Genomic DNA, 22,700 nt, shown 5'->3' on the forward strand with positions numbered 1-22,700 from the left:
TGAGAATAAGACGATGTTCCGGCTTTCGCTGGGGGTTCTTGTCCGCAGCCATCGCGCCTGCGATATGCGATCACTCAAGGCTCCAAAATCGAAGAGCCCAATCAACTCCCCAACTCCCAGACCCAAATAGGCCAGACCAGAGGTACCGGTTCTGAACCCGTATTCCTCTTCAAACACCTGGGTGAAGGTCGCAAAAGCAAGTATAGCAGGTCGAAGATGAGCCCAAAATAGACTGAGATGCTGACCATGGGAGAGAGGATCAGTAACCTTGTGGGACGGATCAAGGAACTAGGAAGGATCTGCTCCTTGCTGAGGTTTTGATCGAGTTTTGGCTGGATGTTAGGGTATTGGCTTGTGACGGAGCCTTTCTGACTTGTGCTCTAGTAGTATAGATGGGTTAGCTTCACACATGAAGATCAGTGTTCTAATCGATGCTACACCACTCTATCTAACGGATTGGTCGGTTAGAAATAGTTCTATTGCGTCAGCAGGAAGAAAGATAAGTTACCAGAATTGTCACAATCCAGAATGTCCATCTCCAGCTTTTGTGCTCGGACACAAAGCCTCTGATAACTGGCCTAATAACCTAACTTGATTAGTATTGTGTCGTATTTGCCTCCCAGAGAGATGAAAAGAAAAGACAAAAAGGAGGAAGAAAATGATAAAAGACCAACCAAGTTCTAATTAGCTCTGCAAAATTGCGTTATACCGTCCAATTTACATTCCCATAAACTAAATCTGAAGGTTGCTCCCTTCTACAGCCATTTAGAAATCCCTACGGCACCCACCCCCTGGCCCATGTTGGCTCCTGGCCAGGTCCAAGGTGCTAGCATAAACAGTCTTGGTAAGAACCCCCCAGCGGCCGCATCCGTTGTTACCAGGCAAAGGTTAATTCAACTGAGCAGGATTTGGTGGCACTAACTCTCATGCCATCGTCGAACGTTATGAGCCGATTATAAAGCCAATCGATTCTAACGCTACTGGGCCTTATACGCCTCTAACGTTCTCGCCGTTCAACACTTCCATACTATATACCCATCCCAGCAGGTAGTACAATTGAACATCAGAAGCTCGCTAGTGAAACATCCAACAGTACGGATATCAGTACCCATCGCTCTAATTTTTCTCTCCCCACTATCCTTGGGGTATTCACCAGCCAAAGAGCACAATGGCCGCGCATGGATGCGTCTTTATACGAATCATCCGCCTTTGTTCAATGAAAAATTGACCGGCTTGACATAGTCCTTCAAACACTGCCTGAGAAGAATCGTCCTTCGTGGACCATCAAAGAACAGTTGGTTGCTGGTAACTACATATCTCGTATCACCGAGGCTGCTGTCTCGCAGCCACTATGTCTGGCAGTCCAGGTTATGCTAGTCGAAATTCTCCGCGCTGCAGGAATCCAATTGAAAGCTGTCACTGGTAGTTCATCGGGCGAAATTGGTGCCGCATATGCAGCTGTCTTAGTCCGCTGATGATTTTATCCGTATCGCTTACTACCGTGAGTTGCATGCTCGGCTGGCATCCTTCTTGACAGGTTCCAGGAAGCAGTGATGGCAGCCGAGGCTTCCCATGAAGAGGCCATGGGGAATTGCCAGCGTCCGGAGTTCACCTACACATACCTTGCACTATCTGTCCCTCATGTCGTTTCTGAATCGTCTGCTCACTAGCTTCTGCTTCTATTATTATTTGCTCGCTGCTCAGCTTTACATACCCTCCATGGTCCACCGGCAACGTGGGAGACATCCGCTGAAATGCATCCCAGAGGTCACTACAACAATGTCGCAGGCGCTACGAACGCTGTCCAAACATCGAGACCGGGACTATCACAGGTCTGATATTGTCCAACAGCGTCAACGAATATCTCCCAAATGACCACGAGTCCCTAGGATCACGCCTCACCCATATTGATAGCGAAGTCGAAGCCGAGGCAAATCCACGAAGAGAAACTCTTGGAGATCCTGGGGCGTATCAAGGCGCGCTACAGGGTGTAAATCAGCTTTAAGAAACAAAAGACGAGATAGAACGCGCTTACAAAACGCTCTTCCGTTCTTATATAAACATTTATGCTAAGTTCAATACTGAAACCGAAAAGAATCGCCTGCAGTCTACTTCTAAAGAATCCTGGTATTTGTGAAAGACGAGAATTTCTGAATACCAGCCTCGAAGATATTCCGGTGATAGGAGAATGCATAGCAACATTTGGAAAGGTAGACTATTGACTCTCTGAACATCTGGCCGCTGGAATTACACAGCAGAAGATTCAGGGCTGCGTCAAGGATGGTCTGAAATAACTACTCAGGATCCCTTCTTTATCCTAGGGTTAGGGGTTAATATGGCAAGACATCCAACAATTATTGATCTACTTTTAACCCTTCCTGGAGTCGGAGAGGCTGGAGAAACTGTGAAGGCTGGAGTGGAAGGCTCCAAAGCAGCTGAGGCTATTGGCAAGACCGAAGAAGCTGCGGGGGGATCCAAATCTCTTAAGAATGAAGTCACAGACACCACCAGTAAAGGCGAAAAGGCAGATGATGTGAACTGTAATCGAGGAGGTGGATTTTCTCGTCAAATGCAGCCCAAAAACGACTCCAAAAAGGTTGAGTATGATGACGAGTCCGACTGGTCTGACGATGAGGACATAAAGCCCAAGAAACCGCCTCAGCCTTTGTGCACATCCTTTCTGTGGCCTCGATCGTGGAAAAGGTCGAGCAAAGGGATATGACAGAATGGGGCGTTTCCCTCTTTTTACACCGGTCTAGGGGTGCATGGGGCCTCCCCAAGGCCGTAAAATGGTGCAAGGAAACCTTTAAACAACCAAAGACGCAAACCAATTACCTTTTTGACACTATTGCCAACAGTCCGGAGATCCATGATCTGGCGAGAGAATTCAATGTGGAAGAACATGGCAAATTACCGAGAACTTATACAGGCTCGGGCAGGCTTTTGGAGAGACCGCCCGAGTCAACTTGGGAGACTGGGATTATCCAGCTTTGACACGGAATCCGCGTGAATCAGAAACTGTCCAGGTCGATTCGGATCTACCGGGGGATATGAGCCATACAATTTGGAAACCTGTAGATGGCCCGTCTACAACTGAGCCACGAGAAAAAAAAAAATCCTAGGCTTGGGAGTAGACAAATAGAGACTGAATGTGACTTAACGCGAGGTGCATATGTAAATAGAATGGCCCAGCCCCTGTGAGCCTAGATAGAAGAAGGATCTGGAGTGAATAAATAAAGCGGACTGGAAGTACTCGAAGCATAGGATATAAACGAATGGTATCATCGACTAATTATGTACATCTATTCCACGATCTCCGTGGGCTCGTCTTTATGCTCCACCCGACTATCGCGCTTCTCATTATCAGAAGTCCTATGCATATCTTGAACCACACCCTCGGGAGGGACCCAGGTGCTGCTCTTCCAGGGAGTAACCTGGAGGACGTACATAGTGTCGACCTCCTCCAGCGTACGACCCTTGGTCTCCAAAACAAAGAAGTACACGACGAAAACAGCTATAAAACAGCATGAGGCAAACACGTAGCCATATGCAAAGTCAATGGAACTCGAGATAAACGGAGTGAAAAAGGAAATCAGGAAGTTCCAGGTCCAATTGGCTGCGGTTGCAATTCCGATGCAAACCGCGCGATGCCGAATGGGATAGATTTCTGCGCACAGACTCCATGTCACTGGCCCCCAGGTGGTCGCGAAGCCGACGATAAAGAAGCAGGTGAAGACAATCATAGCTGATCCGGCCTTGGGAGTGTTGGAAGGGTCGTCTAAGTCGAGGGCGAAATGGCCGACGGAAGCCCAGATCATAAAGCAGATGAACATCCACCCGCCACCGACCATCAGACTCTTACGACGGCCGAAGTGCTCGACCACGTACAGACCGGGAAGCGTCATGCCGAAGTTAACGGCACCCAGAATGATCTGAGTGACGTAGCTGTTGTTCAAACCGGTGGAGGTAAAGATGCTGTTGCCGTAGTAGAAGATAAAGTTGGCACCCGTGAGCTGCTGCAACGACTGCAACGCAATGCCCAGCATGGTGCGGTAGAACATACGGGGACCTGTGAAGATTTCGTGCCACGCTGCCTTTCCAGCATTTATCTCCTCCTCGTGCTTCTCCTTCATTTCCTTCATCTCCTGGACAATGCAGCGGTGGTTAGGACCCACGCCGTAGAGCTTGCACATGACGCCGCGGGCTTCGTCGATGCGACCGTTGCGATAGGCGTATCGGGGGGACTCGGGGAGGAAAAGGGATCCGACAGCCAGGATCAAGGGCCAAGCAAAGCCGATACCCATGGTGATGCGCCAGGAGGCGGTGGATTTGATAGACTCGGTCCCGAAGTTAATGAGGTAGGAGATGAAGATGCCGAAGGCTACGAACAGCTGGAAGGCGCTGACCATGGCACCACGGACCTGGCGAGGAGACGATTCACTCTGGTACATGGGGACTATGCTGGAAAGTGCTCCAACTCCTAAACCAGCCACCCAACGACCTAGAGCCACCTGATACCATTTGTCGTCGGTTGCGATCTGAACGATGATGCCAACAATGTGAATCAAGGACCAGAGCGTGATAGAAAACTTGCGGCCCATCCGATCGGCAATAGGGGCGGCCACGAGAGCACCAATCATGGTACCAATACACAGCTTGGTGAAGAGTTAGTTGGGATACTTAGATAGGGAGCAAGGGCAAAGAGGATGAGCTTACCAAACCGACAATCAGACCATTCCGAACATTGCTGAATTTGTACGTCCCATTTAACTGACGCTCAGCAAACCGCGACTTGAAATCGTCCATAGTAGTGAAACCGGCGATTTGACCGGTCGAGTAACCGAAGATAAAGCCACCCATGGAGACGACAATACCAAGGATGAAAGACCGCCATGTCAGATACTGCACAGGAGTATCGTCGATCGTGATGTTGTCTTTTTCAATAGTCGAGTCGGTTCTGGCAGGAGTAGGTGCCTCGGAATTCGCCTGCGACGCGGTCTGGGGCTTCAAGCGGTCCATCATATTGGCGAGACCCATGATGCCGTTTGGATTCGCGACAAATGAATCCTACGATATGGGGAAGTGGGAGGGGAAAGGAGAGGAGAAGATGGGGAAGGAAGAATAAGAGAGAAGGGATGGGGAGGAAGGAACCCCGGAGATGTCGAGGGGCGGAGCGATATTTATCTAACCAAGGCGTTATTTAATTGGGGAAACTCGTCGTCAAAATCGGAGAATTCTAAATTCTAACCACGTTAATAAATCCATCTTTGGCAGTAAGAACCCCATCATTGGGGAGGACCATGGCAGGAAAAATGGGGGCCCAGATCCCACGGGTTAGTCGGATGCCAAAGACTGGAGTGCATTCCTTCAGTCTTCGACAGAAGGTCTTGGAGTGGGGAGATGGTGGAGTAGACAGCCGAGAGAGAGAGAGAGAAACGGATGATGTCGCCGTGATGTCGCGAAGTCGTGAAAGTTGACGATTCAGGCAACTATCCTCACTATATAAGTGGACAGGGTACTGGAGACACTTTGACAGACCAAGGAATTGTCTTTTTCGCAATTGTTTCAGCTGAGCGGATCTATTATTATGTCTATACTTTCTGCTATGCATCACTATACTGACTATCAATTGACATGAACAAAAGCACGTGCATCTCCTTGAATTTGCCACTTTACAGCTTCTCAGCAACGGAGAATTTGCGGTGTTACTTTCCGGAAGAGAGAACCTTTGCGAGATCCCCTCGATTTCCTGTCTCCTCTTTTTTTTTCTTTTTTCTTTGTCAGAGCCTCTTCTTCTTCCGGCTTTCTCCTGAGAAAAAAAAAAAAAAAAAAGCGTTCCGCAGGTAGATCGTCCAAGTGGATCCGACCAGAAAACTATATCAGTTGGTGATCTCAAGGCACCGGCAGAGAACAACACACCTAAAAAAAAAATCCATGGGGTACAGACTACTTTTCACCTCCCCATGAAAGCCAAACTCTCGAAAGAAGCGAGAGGAACTCAGATGCGATGAATGATACTTTATAGAATCCTGTCGGGGCAGGTAATCCGTAGAGACACCAGTCGCTGGGCCAAAAGTTCGGCTCTCCGAGTCGGAATCGGGATCGTCAGACCATCGGTATACCGATTCGGGCATTATGCAGGCTCTAGCACTAGTGGGAAAACTCTAACTTTCCCGTTTGGAGCTCACCGGTGGCGTTAGTACCCGTAGTGATCCACTCTGAAAATTTTTTTTTTTTGTTTTTAATTTTTTCTTCGTATCTGAAATAAATTTGATTAGCCAATTCTCTGCAGGGTTCACCAACAATGGAATGTTTCTACCCTCAAACCATGTCTCACCATGCTTATAGTCCGATCCAGCTCGGAACTTCACCGGTCAACTAGCCCTGCCAGTCTTGACCCTTTCGGTCTCCGGTGAATATTCGCATTTTTGATTCGGCATGCCGGATGGAGACACGGGATCAGTGTGGCTAGGGAATAAAAATCTTCACTGTCGGGGCTAATCGGCACAGCTGTGAGTATGTGACATGATCTTGCATTTTCACTATCCTAAGTATAGACAGGAGATTTTATTTCAGTACCTATACCGTATAGTGTACGGTCCGTACCGCTTCATGCGTTCTGCTTGGATTTGCAGATCAGAATAATCTTCCATTTTTACATGTCAGTAACCGTAGAGAGAGACCTCAGAAACGCCCAGTCGAGAAATAGGATAAGATAAAAATAAATGCCAGCTCTCACCAGTATGCAGATATCCATTCATGTGTCATAAGTCCTCCATAGCGGTGCATTGTTCATAGTCTTAGGTGAAAACGTGACGTACGATTGCATACTATGTGCAGAATATGCACAGCGTGGCGAGTGAACTATTGCCATCCTTCTGCCTCCAGCCCTTCGCTCCCTGTGACTGATCTTCGTATCATTGATTTCAGCTTCTACGTGATTTTCAAGTTATAAAAATTAGGTCTTAATTAAGAGGCATAACAGGTATATCTATGGCAACTTCCTCAATACGCATCAAAGTATATTATAGTCCAAGTGTCTGGAGCTACTGGGTTCTTGTCGCTTCGGTTTTATAGGACCCCATGGACGGTTCTACCAACAACACTGTGGATTGCCTGCTGGTATGAGGATATGAAACTGAGGTAAGCAAGAGTAGATTGTCAAGTAATATTATCTGTATCTTAATCTCGCCCTTAAAGCGGAAATATAGGCCGGATCATTAGCTGACGTAGCCTCATCCCGATATCAGATTCATAAAACGCTCCATTTGTAGTATTACTTCCGATACTTCGTTCAACTCGTACCGCAAGAAACGTCAACCGAAACCCAACTCTACACCAATCATAAGACTCCTCAAGTCTAGACTCTGGTGTGCCCACGATAGCATCTTCCGTATCTGCAAGACTAGCTCAGGTCCTCTTCTTGCCCTTCTCCCGCTCAGCCTTACGCAAGGCCCGCTTCCGGATTGATTCGTGCATCCCCCGGTTCTGACCCACGACGAACTTGCCCATAGTTCCCGTAATGCAGGTCAGGAACCAAGCCATCAGTCCGTGGCTCCAGTACGGAGACGAACTGTACGCATAGGTGGGGGATCCACCATTGCGACCGATCTTAGACAGCACAGACTTCACAAACGATCGCGGATCGGGGATCGTAGCACTGCTCCGACGCACCTTGGACATGGCGGAGGTGATGAGATAAGCTTGCACCAGTTCAACCGTGATACCATGCTGTTCGAGCTCCGAGCCAAGCGAGGTCGACCACTGCTGCAGGAAGGCCTTGCTGCCGGAGTAGGTCGCAAGAAGGGGCGTTGGGAGCAGACCACCGAATGATCCCATCGTCAGGATCAACCCTCGCTTGCGCTGAATCATTCCAGGTACAATCAACTGGGTGGTACGCAGAGTACCCAAACAGTTGATGGTCACGATGTCCGTCAACTCGTCCTCGGGGGTCAATGCGAACGGAGTGGGGATATCGTGACTCTTTCCGACATTGTTCACCAGCACAGCCACGTCCAGCTCATCCACCAGTTCCTTCAGCTTGTCGTAATCACTATCCTGATTGCGAGCATAGTCCATCGCCAGGGTCTTGGTCTGCACGGTAGGGTACTTCGAGGTGATCTCATCGCCAAGGGTGGTCAGCTTCGAGGCAGTCCGGGAAACAAGAACAATGTTGTAGCCAGCACGGGCAAGCTGGAGAGAAAATTCCTTGCCCAGTCCATCAGAGGCACCTGTAACCACGGCCCAGCTACTTTTGGGGCCAAACGAACGGAGCTACAACAAACAATGGTCAACTCGACGCGCACGGCATCTCCAACCGAGTCCTCTGTGTGCGCACTTACCGGCTTCCCAGGCAGCACAAACAGACTTAGAATAACTCTGGCAAAGACGAGCACCCTGGAGACGACAAACAAGCTCCCGGCAGCAAGGAGCACGGAAGCGCCGACCGTCTGCCATCCGGGGGCAACATTTAGCTGCCAGTTCGACAGACAAGACATATGTTTCGTCAGGAAATCCATGCTCATCACCTATGTCTCCGACCGAATGCGTGATTGAGGAAGTGGTGGAAGTTTTGAGGCGGCAGAAACGCGGAGCAATTCGGGGTGAAGAGTTGAGGAGGTTGTGCCAAGAACGGACCTCGGCCCAACAGCAAATCAACAACTTGTTGATCTTCTCTTCATCGCTGATTCTCCCAAGGTCTCAACGTCACGTCTGCCAGATTCCGGCTTTATCTTACCGATATTCTTCTTCGAAAAAGTCACAATGGTTGGTATTCAGACCGGTCTGCTCGACTTTAGGTCCTATATCCCTCCCTTCGACGGCTACCTCCCCAAATGGCTCCTCCTGGTAAGTTTCTTGCATTCATCGCTTGAAGGAGATCCTAACTTAAGATGTCTTAATCCAGGTCTCTGTAGTCTCTGCGGTCAACAGCTTGCAAGCCTATAAGTCAGACGCATATTCCGCACAACTGTACAATGCTAGAACTTCCTCCGGCCAGAGCCACACCAACCCTCTCTCTTCCCGCACCTTCGGTACCTGGACTTTTGTCTCCGCCGTGGTTCGAATGTACGCGGCCTACAATATCACCAACCCCGTATCATATGACCTGGCGGCGTGGACCTTCGGCATTGCCTTGCTGCATTTTGTCGGCGAGTGGCTGGGTTTCGGGACGGCCGAGCTTAAGGGTCGCTTTGTTAGTCCCTTGATTGTTGCCTCGTCCACTTTAGCTTGGATGTTGACGCAGAGGGAGAGCTATCTCTCTGCTTGAATGGGCAGTTTGTCCCAATGGGGAAAAGGAGAAGGTTTTATTGTTTGACAAACTCTTAATATTTAATGGCCAGGGTATCGGAATACACTTCGTTATTGCTTCCACGTAATGTCTGCTGAGGGTACACATCATACTACCTCACGTTACACTGCCGTCTGGTTCAACTGTCCATCTTCTTTCTATACAGCTCTCCTCCGCATCCCCGTAGTCTTGCGGCAGCTTGTTCCGAGGTGATGTCACGCTGGGGCTCACCCATCATTTCATACCTATGATAATTAGTATCTTGCATGGTAACCACCGAAAAGTGATAAAACATTGGGGGGGGACTTACCCAACCAAAAATTTCCTCACCGAGGCGCTGCGCAGCAGCGGAGGATAAAAATGCAGATGCAGATACGACGACTCAATCTCTTCTTCGGTGCCCTCGAGCGGCGCCTGGTGGATACCCATGCTGTAAGGGAAGTGCGTCTCGAACAAATTGTCATACCGTCGTGTGATCTCCGCAATGGCCTCCGCCAATTGTCCTTTCTCGTCCGCATTCAAGTCAACCAGCGCCCGCTTGTGTTTCTTGCTGACAATCATCGTCTCGAACGGCCAGATAGCCCACCAGGGACAGACCACCAAAAAAGCCTCATTCTCGAACACCACTCGCTCCTTCCTCTCGCTTTCCAGGGCCGCATAATCCTCCAGCATGTGCTTGCCTCCACGCTCTTTGCGGTACTTCTTCAGCTGCTCCAATTCCATTGCCGGTTCCTCGGGCAGCGAACTTGTGGTCCAGACCTGGCCGTGCGGATGGGGGTTCGAGCATCCCATAGCCGATCCCTTGTTTTCAAAGATCTGCATATATCGGTATTGCTCCTTGGGTTTGGACAGCTCCGCCATCACGGAGTTAAGAGACAAAGTCGTCAGAGGCGCAACAGCGGCGAGGGGCGATTTTGGGGAGAGGTGAGCCGTGTAAATTTCGGTCCATGCGTCAATGACGGGGGCGATTTCTGCGGGCATCAGATCCGCCAAGGTGAGATTATGCGCCGCAGAAAAAGTGAGCACATAGCATTTGCCAGTTACAGGGTCCGCCTGCAGGAAAAATGACTCCAAGTCTATAGCCAGATTAGATTGCAGATCCTCAGTTGATGGAGAGTGAGAACATACCATCGATCTTTTCAGCAGGATTGTACGGCGCCTGCTCCTCTTTGACTGCGCTGTAGTCATTTACAAAAACAAAGGTTTTCTCGTACTTGGGGTTGGTATCTCCTTGCGCACGCTTATTTCCAGGACACAAGTAGCACGCGGGATCGTAAGTGGGCAGAGTTGTCTTCGACGGGGTCTCTTGTGCTCCTCTGTTTACTGATGTCTCAGCCTGGTGTCTTGTCACATGCTTGGAGGGTTTCTACTGGCGGCATCCCGCATGATTCCGAACTCTAAAAAAAAAAAATGAAAAACAAACAAACAAACCAAAAAAAAAAAAAAAAAAAAAAAAAAAAAAAAACCAAAAAAAAAAAAAAAGGATGTAACCTACTGCCAAGGACGCTTGGTGCGATGGGGAGAAACCAAGACATAGGAGCCCCGGAGGGGATTGAATCTCCGGTGGGAGATGTCGTCGAGAATGCTTTCAACCATTGCGACGAGTTCTGTATGATATCGAAACTACCATATGCAGCTAGAGGGGAAGCATGCAATGGAAAGGAAAGAGAAAAAGATTTGAACTAGAACAAACGACAAAGATGTCGCATGGCGGGGCAACAACCCACCCGTCGCGGGGTCTCCGGACCTGCGCTTACCCGTTTTAATTGGGCAGATCTTCTCGGTACCGAAATCACAGGGAATCGGGAAATTCCAGTGAACTCATGTCTCTTGACTATTCCAGGACAATGTCTTCAGAGAATTAACAGATAAACATCATACTATCATGCGCCATCTGGCAGGTATCATACTACCTGTATCTGCCCATACAGGGCAATGTGGTCGCGCTTAATCGGGTATTTTGCCATGTCAGACCGGTTCCCCGAGTCAACGGGCCGATGCTGACGTCACACCCTGGGGAATAGTTATAAAGACCCGGCACATTAAAGACAGGACAGCATCTAGAGAATATCCCGTTGACCAGTTCTTATGAATTGGTTTATTTACCGGATAGATGCCATTGTTTTGTTCCCATGTCCTTGGAATAGCTAGTACCTCCACTGAATACCCGCTAAAATATAAATATATTATGATCTCTCCCAAACCATTTACCTTGTACTCCCTCCCCAATGAGGTACAGTAGTTACATCCCAATAGCCAAGATACCACTCAATGCTTATCATATAAGCCAGGTCTTCGTCCAAATCCTCTCCTCATTCCCTACACGCACTCTCCTCCCTCTCACCACCATCTCGCATCGCTTTCACTCCCTGATCCTCCGCATCCTGCACTATCGACTCCTCTTCTCCGCCTCTCTAGAAGAATACAAGCTGATCCTTGAATGCTTCCACCCGAGCTCGAAGCTGATCGAGCCACACATCTTCTGTAAACATCTCGGTACAGATGGCCTCAGCACTCGACATGAAGGGACAGGGTCAATGTATGAAGATTTCAACCCAGCACAGCGACTCGGTCGTCTCACGGCGTTATATTCGCGATTTCGTCCCGAAGCGACAGTCAGAGAAATAATGAGTGGGACAAGACTGGTCCCTTCAAGTGAGCAATCCCATTCCTTTAGATAGCTAAATACATCCATCAGTTACATCTATATCCAATCACACATACCTAACACTGACTGGATTGATCCAAGATCCCGAACTATCACCAGACCAGGAACGAGTAACAGTGACACGACCCGTACATTTAGAATCATTCGAGGATTTTTCGCAGCTTTGCGTCGTCGTGAACATCTTCAAAGGTATGCCCGGGGGTCAGAGTCATCTTCTGATGAGCGCGAACACAGTCCAAGATGGGGTTGTGCGTGTATTCCGGGACTGGCTGAAAGAGCACTCATGCTCTCGCTGCGTGGATACATCTCATGATGACGACGAGGATACGGAAGGCGAATCTCATCTCAATACCAACGACCAGTGTCACATGCTCTGGGTTGACCAGGACAGAAACGTAGGTCTGAAAGTCCGAGTCCGGAAGACGAACTATCTGGATGAGAGTATCACCGATCTTGTCCTTCCAGATGAGGAAGTTCTAACGAGTTACGAATTGGATATTGAAGGTAGGTTGGATATCTAATACCTAGTCTAGACTACTAGGCTACCAGGGTAGATGTCTGGACTGATGGATGTAGAATTGCATGTTCGTACCACCCGGTTATTGCTGACGATGGAACGGTCATTGGTGGAGCAGCAGCATCAGCAGAACTATACCAAAACAGTGATGTTTACAAGAAGGCTTGACAGGCCCATGATATCTATGATATACGATACACAAAATCCTGTGGATGATATACGTTAGAGGAATACAATTGAACCATCTACCCGCAATGTTGCTATCAATATCGAAGACTTTGTAAATCAACTACAAAGAGTACAAAGCAGAGTTCACTTAATTTAATTCTCAAATTCCAGTCCCGACTCCTTCCGAATCGCCCCGTAAAGTCCTGCAATATCCCCTTTCTCGCCCCTCTGCGCTTTAACCTGCTTCAAATACTCATCCGTGACCTCGACGCTACGCATACGCACCCCTCCCTTACCTGCCACACTAGATGCATGACGCAGGTCCTTACGAGCCAAGTCGACAGCGAACAGCGGCTCCTCGCGATTCCAGTAGTCGCCTTCGACCATGCGGTCGGCGTATTTGGCAAACGGGCCGGGGAGGAACATATGCAACCACTGACGATAAGTCTGGACGCCTACTCCGGATTTCTCCGCGGCGACTAGACCCTCGGCTACGGTCTCGATGGTATTCAAGATGAACGTGTTACCCAGGAGCTTGAGGGCCGGGGCGCGACCGACGTCGTCACCCGGTATATCCAGGATGGCTTTGGAGGTGACACCGTCGAAGAACGGGGTCAATCGGGCAATCACGTCAGCGTCACCTGCTGGGACGACGATCATTTGACCTGCGTCTGCGGCGTTGGGGGCGCCAAAGACGGGACAGGCGATAAAGGAAGCCTGGCGCGCGGAGAGCGTGGTGTGGATGCGTCGCGAGGTGTCGGGGTGCACGGTGGAGCAGTCAACGATGACCTTGGAGGTCAGGTCGACAGAGGAATCAGAGATGACGGCGTTGATGATCTGGTCGAGGGCGGCATCGTCACCGACGCAGATGAAGGTGATGGTGGCTTGTTGAACCGCGTCGGAGACCGACGATACAATGGTGACTTTGCTGTTAGAGCCGAGAGATTCTGCGAATGCAGCGGATTTGGATATGGTGCGGTTGTAGATGATCAGAGGTGAGGTCTGAGGGCCTTTCAGGGCGATGTTTCGGCTCATGCCCTGTGATGTCGGTTAGAGATGATGGAGAGGATTGAGGTCCGTCGATGAGGATCGCCTTACCCGGCCAATGTTACCCAGGCCAATCCAAGCGATTCGTTCTGAAGCCATGCTTGAAGAGATGTAGACACTGTCGATGTTATTCCCAGGCAATTGATTGCAACAATCTATTCACGGGAAAGCGACAGAATATATGGAGGGTCACGCAGAGAGAAAACAGTCCCTTGGTCCGGAAACTCCCGGGGAACAATGATTACGTCCTGCTGCAATAATGGATGGAATAGGAAAAAAACGAAGCTGTCAGCATGGATACATACAGGATTACTGACTAATTACTTAGTCCGCGGTTTAATTCCGCGTCCGCACGCTGACGCCATCATGGAGACCATCTCAGATATCTAATAAAAGACATCTAAATACGGCCAATAGTCGCGCTACTTCTTCTCCTGGATCAAATCAATGATCTTCTCACAGGCTACCACGCGTCCCTCCTTACCCAACTGCGCCGCCACCCTTCTTGCCCTCTCCGCCATCGCCAACGACTCGTCACTCGCCAGAACCCGGATCAACGCACGACCCAGTTCGCCTGACTGGACGGCGGGCGCACTCTGACGACTGCCCCAGACTCCGATCCCACAGAACTCAGCACGATGGGCAAAATCATAGGTGTCAAACCAGAGAGGAAGTACGACCTGGGGAACTCCGGCTCTAAAGATCGCGATGACCAAATACGCGGCCCCCTCAGTTAGCAGACATAGCACGTACCAGTGTCAGGACACTTCTTTTGTTGGAAACACTCACCGGACAGCTTCATGATAGGAATTGGCACCTCCGTGGTGCACCATGCACTGCACCTGGCCGCTCAGGAGGACGCAAATCGGGTCCACGGCCAGCCAGGACTCGATACGCACACGGCCCTGTTCAATGGCGGGGCGAAGACTGTCCAGAGCAGTAGGCTCAACTTTTTCACCCGTTCGCTGGAGCTTCCACAGGATTTGAATATCTTTTCTGCGGTCCATCAGCATTCGGAAACCCTCTGCAAACTGCCTTTCCTGCGCTGGGTTGTACTTGACGTGCGATCCCATGTTCACTAGGACTGTGGGCCGCAGTAACAACCAGGCAGCTAGCTCGGGGCACTCCTCAGAAATTGGGTTGCAGGGACGCACAATGGGCCCGCAGAGTGTGAAGTTGTCCGGAATGAAGCAGGGGAAATCGGTCTCCGGTCGAGTGGGGAGAAGAAATGGGATCTTGTCTCCTGGACTGATATTCACCGAGGGATTGGGGCCCATCAGCCCATGTGTATTGCGATACTCCTTCAGCTCCTTGGACTGCTTGCTTTTCATCAATGCCCAACCCACCTTTACAGTGAGATAAATGTTGAAAGGCACCAATCTCCACGGCATGGGATAGGCATATCCTGAGAACAGGCTAATTTTGGAATTAGCTCGCATGCGGCAAAGAGGGAGAGAAACATGAGAGCTCACGCTGGGTATTTCCACAGACTGGCCAGCTTCGGTTGAGGAACGATATCTTTGACCGTGTTGGGGCTCAACGCGACGTATGGCCAGTGAAGCATGCGGCACGCATCCACGGCAACATAAAAAAAGGGATCCAGAACCACGATCACTGGCTGTGTTTTCTTGATGATTTGGACACAGTCGTTGTAGATCGCCACGTACTGCGGGCCGTCCCATGGGATCAACGTGGTCGACACCAAGTTCGTGACTTGTCGTCGAGCTCCCCAAAAGCCGATCGGATGAAAATTGAAATAATCAATCGACTCGGTATCTCCAGGGAAAGCATCTTTCATGCAAGGGCCGCTGATCGGATGGAAAGTGGCTGTGGTCGTCGCTGACGCCAGGGTTTTGGCACGGGCGTTGAGGGCATCCACGGCTGGTTCCAGATTAGCAAAGGATGCAATATGGACGGTATACGAAGGACGCGTGAGGAACTCATGGGCGACCGCCAACGAGATAGAAGCCTGTCCTAGCTCGCTGTTAGTCAAGAAAAGGATGGTGGGTTTCTCCATGCTCATGCAGGGAAGAAAGTAGAAAGATGAGATCGGTAAACCTATAGTACACAGGGAGAAGAGGATGGGGAAAAGAAAAAGAGTATAAAAATAAAGATCAAAAACAAGACAAAAATAATAATAAGAAAAGACCCTAGGGCCAGTGAAGAAAGGAGAATAGCGAATGAAGAACCTGTGACAAAGTGATGCAGAATTGCTAGCATACTACATTAGGCAAGTCACACAGGCATGAATCTGTTAGTTTGAGCATCGTCTGACAGGAGGGGGATAACTGCAGAATGGTTGAAGTTTGTGATCAGCATTAATTCCTAACTATTTTCTATGTCCAGTTCGATAATCATGCAAGGTGATGCATCACAGTTGGCCATGCTGCTCTCCTTCATTGTTGACCGAGTACAAAACAAGTCGTTTGGGACAATCGAAAACTCAAGCAAAAGGCCTATTTCTTTCTTCGACCACTTATCACCGAGTTTCGAGTATTCACCCGGTCAATATCATATGGATTTTCCTCATACTGAGTCGCTGTGTGCCTTAGAGAGTGCCCCGACTGTCGACTCGCTCGAGAAGCTCGTCCGCCCATTCCAGCCAGCGACAGACTCTCAGTATCATCAGTAGAACCACTGTCCCTCGAATCGTTTCTCTCTTCAATGCCTGCTTTCTCTTTATCTTCAACCAGCTGCGGACGTGCGGGATTGTTCTGCATTTCAGCGAGACGCTCCATGAAGGCCTCAGACTCGGCGGCATATACACACCGCTTGCGAATCCGTGCTCCATATAGGTAAAAAAGAATGGGAACTGGAGCGCAGGCGAGAGCCAGGAATGCAGGAATCGACGACGCCCAGTGGATGCCGAGGTTATGGTACATATAGGTTGTGAATAGGGGGAATGCCATTCCGAACAGAGACCGAAGGGCCGAATTAGCCGCCAGGACAGATGCTGCAAATATGGTATACGAGTCGATCAGATAGTTGAAGACACTGAGGAACACCAGGACCTCACCGAATCCAAATGGAACCCCAGCAGCGATGGAGGCCATCCAGTGAATGGATGGGGAGTTTGTCCAGGCGAACCAGAACAATCCAATGGGCAAGGCGATTCCCCCGATGATACTGGGTGGCAGTCGAACCTCTGGGGCCAGGCGGCCGGTTGTTTGTCGGCAGAGTTTGGCGTAGTGAAGGTTATCAGGGATGGTATACGCCACAGCAAGGATCATGCCAACCAGGACTCCCATAAAGGCTAAGCCTCCCACGCCTTCACTCCAGCCCCGAATCTCCTGGTAGACGATTGGGAAGGCGGCAAAGAGCATGTACAGGGTGCCATAGATGATAGCCTACGGACGTCCGTTCAGCAAAACTATTCCGGATGCATAAGTCAACTCCAATATACATACCATATACACACAGAACAGAAAGACAATTGGTTCTCGGAACAGCAAGAGCCAAGGCCGCGAAAGTGCCGTGGAGAGAGTCTTGAGGAGCGGCACCATGCCTCGTTCAATATCTAGCTTGCTACGGTAAACCTTGCCGCTCAGTTCCGACAATCTGGCTGCCCTTCGCCGCAGGAGGACAGGGGCGTAAGTCTCGGGCAGAAAAAAGTAGACACAGAGCCAAACTACGCCCGAAAACGCAGCCATAAAGCCTTCGACCCAGCGCCATCCCGCCCCAGAACCGAGGAATCCGCCGATGACAGGCCCAAACGTCGGGCCACACAATGGCGCCGCGGCGAACAGGCTGATAGCAATGCCGCGTTGAGACGCAGGAAACAGATCACTGATACTGCCACCGCCGTTTCCAAAAGCAGATGATCCCGAAAAGCCGGCGAAGAAGCGCAGGATGATGAGCGTCTGGATGTTCTTAGCACCCGCCGCCCCCGCATTAAACGCCGTCATTAGGCAGTACGTGATAGTGAAAATATGGCGACGGCCAAAGGTTTCACTCAGTGGAGCCCAGATCAATGGGCCGAATGCAAATCCCAGCACGAACAGCGAGATGCCGAGGATGACAACCTCCTGATCGCAACCGAAATCTTCGACAATCTGGCGCATTCCGCCCGAATAGGCAGACGAGACCAATGCGGTAGTGAGAGTGATGAAGGAGACGAGGACAGTGTAGGACCATTTCCTAGCGGAGCTGAAGTTCATCGGATTGCGCGGATCATTGGGGATCCAAACGACCACGTACGGGTCCTCCTCGGTTCCGGAGCCATCATAGGGGTGGTTCGCGATCTCCTGCGTCACCACGTTCTGGTCAAAGAGAAGACGCCAATAGTTGATTCTTGACGGGAGGACCTCCTCACCACGGGCGGCGGAGCCTGTCATGCCCGTTTTGTCTGCATATTCCCAGATGATGGATGTCAGTTAGGACTTCTGGAGACCCAGGAGCTCGCCACACAGACATCCGGGGATCATCGCTCAGGTGTCACAATAATTGTGGCAGACCCACCGGATATTGGTTTTAATGAAAGCAGAGGTTATTTCATTGAGCCTGTTTTTGGATTGTGCACCCTGTGGTTGTGCTTGGAGACGTTGGTATGGCGTCGTGTAACCCGGCCAGTGCTACGTGCAAACCTACTAGGGAAATACAGAGAAATGTCTGACCCTACAGTATTAATAGGTGAAACGAACTTCGAGAAAACATATAATAAAAATAGACAATGAGGGGCAAAAAAACGGATTCGAAGTGGAAATAAAAATGCCAACCCTGCATATTCACCCGAGCGGTGCCTCGGCTTGAGATCGGCAGAGCTGCACTGAAAATATACATAAAATGGAACGAATTTTTCTCTCCAAACACGATAAAACAAAGCAGAGGCCAACCATGAAAGTCACCAGGGCCTGTCTTTCGCGAATCATAGCCCCGGAATTACGGAGTCGTGTTCCTGTATCTCCACCTCTCGTCTGCCAGTGACGACAAATCCAGATCCAAGTCATACAAAGGAAAGGAAGTTCACCTGGGTAGACTAATAGGTCCGACTGTCTGCGTCACGTAACGAGATGGATGCATTGATGCTTTGATTGTGTTACACTGCATCCTTCACCGGCTATCTCGTGCCGAAGCGGATCCCGTGGGTTCGCCACCGGTTCCGATTGATTCAACATGGACGACGATGGCAAAAAAAAAAACCCTGCCAAGTCAGCTAAGCGAGATGCGTCCCTGGAATGAAGTTGCCCGCAGAGCTTAGCTTCCACGTCAGTAGACTTGGACTATGTAACGTAACTGGTAAGCGATTCCACCTCTCGCGTCCGGACCGCGGCCGAAATACTCGGGCAATTCAACCACCTACCTGCCACCAAAAGCACGTATATTCAAATAATTTGACTGAGGAGGAAAGGATCTTACTTGCAATATTAGCTTATAAAAATAAAGAGACATACAACGAAATTCAAAAAGGTCCGGATATTAGTCTGGTACTGATTCTGCATCTTCCTCTCTATTAAGGCTTGTTCCTGGTGTAGAAGTTCCTGAAGAAGCCTTTTGATTTCCATAAACTTGCGTTTTTCATGTAATCGTAGTTTATACAGTGCCTCCAAATCATTGTTTACGGAGATCTTAGGAAGCACTTCGTGGACTTCTTTATTATCAGATTCAGTATCTTAGCGCTAAATTGGGAAGAATGAGGCTATCCAGGTTCTCAAGATCATTAGTAACCTCCTCCTCTATAGGGATCAGGAATAGGTTTATTTTCATAATCTCTTAAAATTTAATGCTGCTAGCTGATCAAGGCCTGCTTGCAGCTTATTTAAAAGCTGCATATTAACTATTTCTGTATTATCTTGAGCAGCCAAAGCCTTTGTAATGTGATGGGTATGTGTTGTTTGTATCTAGCTTGTTTCCTTCCTGCACCACCCACTCACCAGTCTCTTGCTCCTCTCTACGCTTAAATTCTCGTTAGATAGCACCAATTTGATCGAGTTGCTTAGCAGTCACACGTAAAGCAACTAAATAGCTTCATTGTTTAGATCTACGTCCTATGCTTGAACCGCCCATCATATGGCGCTTAAAGGGTCATTGTAACTACTGGATCGAGCTGTGGCCAAATCAGCCACCATATAAAGTAGTCACTTAGGTTTCCAGTATGCCTTTTGCTGTGGAATTCAGGGCAAGTGATGCGCAGGGAGCTATTCTATCAGCTACAGGCAAACTAGCCTAACTAGGAAGTAGATGTCCTTCGGTGGAAACACCAGGAATCACAGTATCTCAATCAACTGAGTCTCTTGCATTCCTATCTAGGTGCTCGACTTCTAGATCTTGGGTGCTCAGCTAACTAAAGGACTGAGGGGTAGAATGGATCGTCAGATACTTCCGCACCGCCAAGTCGGGCGGATTATAGTGTTCCGTAACACCTTCCATGTACGAATAATTCCTTGATCATGAGGCTGGTATTTGGCTGTTGAATTAGCTGGTAGCCGCACAATTAAAGTCTTCTGGAGCTGTATAGAGATCTCTTTAAAAGCTGCTATATAAACAGAGAAATTTTTTATTTAAAAAGGACCTGGTTATTCTTATATCAAATGTCAGGGCCTGAACCCGTAGAACCTATATAAAGGGCTATGTACAAAAAGGAATCGTTGAAGGAAAGAAAGGGAAAAAGAGAGTAACGTGGTGTGGGTCATCGAGGTGGCCAATGGGGTGAACAGGGCCCGTAGGGACAATAGGGACAATAAGGACAGGAGGGACAATAGGGATAATAGGGATGGATAATTGGGTCAATGTGTCAATTGGCCCGAGAGGTCAAGCGGGCTCCAGCCCTTTACGTCAAACCAGCAAATCCACTTTTTAAAGATCTTCCCAGTTATCCATGCCTTTTTATTTTAGCCCCATTAGCACCCTAGATTCTCAATATTAATTCCAGAGAAAAAACATGTGGATTTTTTGCAGTCCTAATACTCCAAATAGGAAGGCGCTCAGGGGCATCCATATTTGTATAAAAATAAAGCGTATAAAATTCGCGTCATATCTTTCTTTCTTCCTAGAATTAAGCAAGTGGTCAGACTTCAATCTGGGATTATTCTCCACTGTAGACCGCTTTCATTGCAATTAAGAACATTTTTAGACGAACACTGGCATATAACTTGTAGAATAAAATGCATCTCTATATCTGCGTCTATAGAGACACTGCTGGCTTTACCATGACGAATACGAAAGAAATATTTCGACGATTTGGAAGCGCCCGGAGCCAGCCATTGTTAAATTAAAGCATCTCCTTTTTAGATAAAAGATAGTCAGAACTGGCATGCTTTTTCACATATAAGTTCTTGAGATATTGCAATTTAACTTTCTATTGAGTTTTCGAGTGCCTGCTCCAGGTCTGGCCAGCTTTTTATACAACGCTTTATAATATCTAATTGGAGGTCTTTTGCAGTAGCCAGTCCAATCTTGGAAATAGAATTCGTGAGACGTTAGATAGAACGATCTTATAATTATACAACTCATCAAACCACTTTGATAGCTAATTTCGGCTTAAATAAGGCCTTAATTTATTGTAAGCGCGAATGGCAGACCGCTGGCGGTTTGTGATAGCACAGCGTTTTGCCATTTTAATTAGAATTTAAAGTAAGAGTAAGGGTGTCAGCCAAAAATTTAATCTTTTTGTTATTCGCTATATGCAAACTTGTATGGAAGAGGTAACATGGATAGCGGGCTATTCTGCAAATTTGTATCAGAATTTAAATTCTCTACAACGGGGGATTCTCTACAATGGGGTTCTTTATAGCGGTGTTTTGCTGGTACGTAGTCTACCCCGAAAGAGCTCATGAACAGACTAATATTCAACTTAGCACTTTTACATCCCCAGGGAGTTGGGGGACCAATTCAGCAACCAAAACACCGTATAATCCTAAGCAATTCCAGAAGCAAGCATCTAAAATTAAGAATTTGCTTAGAGCGCGTGCACAGATCTCCCCATCTTCATTGGAAGCGCGATTAGACAAGACTATCAAAGAGCGCAAAATGGCTCAAATGAGACTGCTTTTCTTGCCAAAGAAATAAAGTATCTACAGGAGGAAAATGAAACAGAATATCAAAAAATGAAGTAATCTAAGCGACAGATAGCTATGCAGAGGGTTTTCTACGCAGAGGCCCAGGAATATATACAGCAACAGAAGGAGGTCCAAGGATGTCAAGATACTAAACCGGTAGATTAAGCACTATTTACATATAAACGACGCGTACCGGAGCCACCGCAGTAGTGCTCTAATCGTCATATTCATGGTCATACATGGAGGCAATGTACTAATCAATGTAGTAATTAATTTTTATATAGAAATGCGAATTTTTGGGTGTTTTGAAAGGCTCCCGTTTAACTGACCGGCGGGGGGCGGAACGCTCGCTTACGAGAACGCGGCTCAGATTGACAGAATATTATACTGTTCATGCCACAGCATCGTTCTCGCTTACCGGTTACCTTAGGTGAGGGTGTATTATTAATAGCATGCTCTTATGTGGGCAATAGATTCACGTTTGCACAAATTATGCAGAAGCAACTATTTAAATACATAGGGATATTGGCTCTCCATATAATATACAATGTAGAGTCAAATAGCATGCCACTGCCACATCAAGTACAAAGCATCTAGTTCTTTCTTCGGTTTGCTCGAAAGGCTCCGATATGATTCAATTGAATCCACTCTGGAGAAGGGTTTGACCTTTCAGACAGATTGGATATCATTCAACCTCCTTTAGGTATTTGGATCGAATTCGACCTATTATATCATCCGCTTGTTGCGCTAGTCTGGTCTGTACACATGAGCATTGAATGGTAGATCTGATTTCTGCGACGGTGTAGTTTGGTCGGAGGGCTGGTAGATGGTTCGAAGGCGAAGCATTCATATTGTTCCATTTAGCTGGTATCAAGCATTGCACTGTTCACGAGACGCTTTCTCTATGTGCTAATGATCCGTACGGTCATCATCGCTTATGGTCGTTATTCTCAGACAGGATCTACCAGGCCATCTCACAGACTCCATCCTCAATATCTCCAAGACCAAGATATCTGG

At 48.5% G+C, this 22,700-nt stretch overlaps 9 protein-coding genes across 9 annotated transcripts; 4 read left to right on the top strand and 5 right to left on the bottom strand.

Annotated features, from left to right (window-relative positions):
• Window positions 1–1,182: 1,182 nt before the first annotated feature.
• ATNIH1004_003347 (uncharacterized protein) lies at window positions 1,183–2,005 on the top strand (the record flags this gene model as incomplete). Its single annotated transcript, XM_033568025.1, has 4 exons — window positions 1,183–1,186; window positions 1,243–1,466; window positions 1,545–1,643; window positions 1,766–2,005. 4 exons carry the CDS (start codon window positions 1,183–1,185, stop codon window positions 2,003–2,005), a joined length of 567 nt encoding a protein of 188 aa, XP_033430020.1.
• Window positions 2,006–2,335: 330 nt separating this feature from the next.
• Window positions 2,336–2,994, top strand: ATNIH1004_003348 (uncharacterized protein; the record flags this gene model as incomplete). Its single annotated transcript, XM_033568026.1, has 2 exons — window positions 2,336–2,667; window positions 2,760–2,994. The coding sequence occupies 2 exons, from the start codon at window positions 2,336–2,338 to the stop codon at window positions 2,992–2,994; spliced, it is 567 nt and encodes a 188-aa protein (XP_033430021.1).
• Window positions 2,995–3,302: 308 nt separating this feature from the next.
• Window positions 3,303–5,037, bottom strand: HXT1_2 (sugar porter family MFS transporter; the record flags this gene model as incomplete). The annotated part of the gene is made up of 2 exons (XM_033568027.1): window positions 3,303–4,655; window positions 4,717–5,037. The coding sequence occupies 2 exons, from the start codon at window positions 5,035–5,037 to the stop codon at window positions 3,303–3,305; spliced, it is 1,674 nt and encodes a 557-aa protein (XP_033430022.1).
• Window positions 5,038–7,410: 2,373 nt separating this feature from the next.
• Window positions 7,411–8,519, bottom strand: ATNIH1004_003350 (ketoreductase; the record flags this gene model as incomplete). The annotated part of the gene is made up of 2 exons (XM_033568028.1): window positions 7,411–8,274; window positions 8,343–8,519. The coding sequence occupies 2 exons, from the start codon at window positions 8,517–8,519 to the stop codon at window positions 7,411–7,413; spliced, it is 1,041 nt and encodes a 346-aa protein (XP_033430023.1).
• Window positions 8,520–8,763: 244 nt separating this feature from the next.
• Window positions 8,764–9,268, top strand: ATNIH1004_003351 (Erg28 family protein; the record flags this gene model as incomplete). The annotated part of the gene is made up of 2 exons (XM_033568029.1): window positions 8,764–8,847; window positions 8,906–9,268. 2 exons carry the CDS (start codon window positions 8,764–8,766, stop codon window positions 9,266–9,268), a joined length of 447 nt encoding a protein of 148 aa, XP_033430024.1.
• A 160-nt stretch (window positions 9,269–9,428) lies between these two features.
• On the bottom strand, window positions 9,429–10,885 carry GAL7 (UDP-glucose:hexose-1-phosphate uridylyltransferase; the record flags this gene model as incomplete). Its single annotated transcript, XM_033568030.1, has 4 exons — window positions 9,429–9,534; window positions 9,600–10,365; window positions 10,418–10,605; window positions 10,785–10,885. 4 exons carry the CDS (start codon window positions 10,883–10,885, stop codon window positions 9,429–9,431), a joined length of 1,161 nt encoding a protein of 386 aa, XP_033430025.1.
• Window positions 10,886–11,477: 592 nt separating this feature from the next.
• ATNIH1004_003353 (F-box protein) lies at window positions 11,478–12,700 on the top strand (the record flags this gene model as incomplete). Its single annotated transcript, XM_033568031.1, has 4 exons — window positions 11,478–11,522; window positions 11,581–11,944; window positions 12,039–12,461; window positions 12,534–12,700. The coding sequence occupies 4 exons, from the start codon at window positions 11,478–11,480 to the stop codon at window positions 12,698–12,700; spliced, it is 999 nt and encodes a 332-aa protein (XP_033430026.1).
• A 95-nt stretch (window positions 12,701–12,795) lies between these two features.
• On the bottom strand, window positions 12,796–13,788 carry ATNIH1004_003354 (NAD(P)-dependent oxidoreductase; the record flags this gene model as incomplete). The annotated part of the gene is made up of 2 exons (XM_033568032.1): window positions 12,796–13,680; window positions 13,741–13,788. 2 exons carry the CDS (start codon window positions 13,786–13,788, stop codon window positions 12,796–12,798), a joined length of 933 nt encoding a protein of 310 aa, XP_033430027.1.
• Window positions 13,789–14,111: 323 nt separating this feature from the next.
• ATNIH1004_003355 (uncharacterized protein) lies at window positions 14,112–18,023 on the bottom strand (the record flags this gene model as incomplete). The annotated part of the gene is made up of 5 exons (XM_033568033.1): window positions 14,112–14,385; window positions 14,479–15,105; window positions 15,162–15,671; window positions 16,222–17,036; window positions 17,097–18,023. The coding sequence occupies 5 exons, from the start codon at window positions 18,021–18,023 to the stop codon at window positions 14,112–14,114; spliced, it is 3,153 nt and encodes a 1,050-aa protein (XP_033430028.1).
• Window positions 18,024–22,700: the final 4,677 nt, after the last annotated feature.

This window comes from Aspergillus tanneri, assembly GCF_003426965.1.
Source record: "Aspergillus tanneri strain NIH1004 chromosome Unknown AapTan_1_pilon_pilon_pilon, whole genome shotgun sequence".
NCBI classification, from domain to species: Eukaryota; Fungi; Ascomycota; class Eurotiomycetes; order Eurotiales; family Aspergillaceae; genus Aspergillus; species Aspergillus tanneri.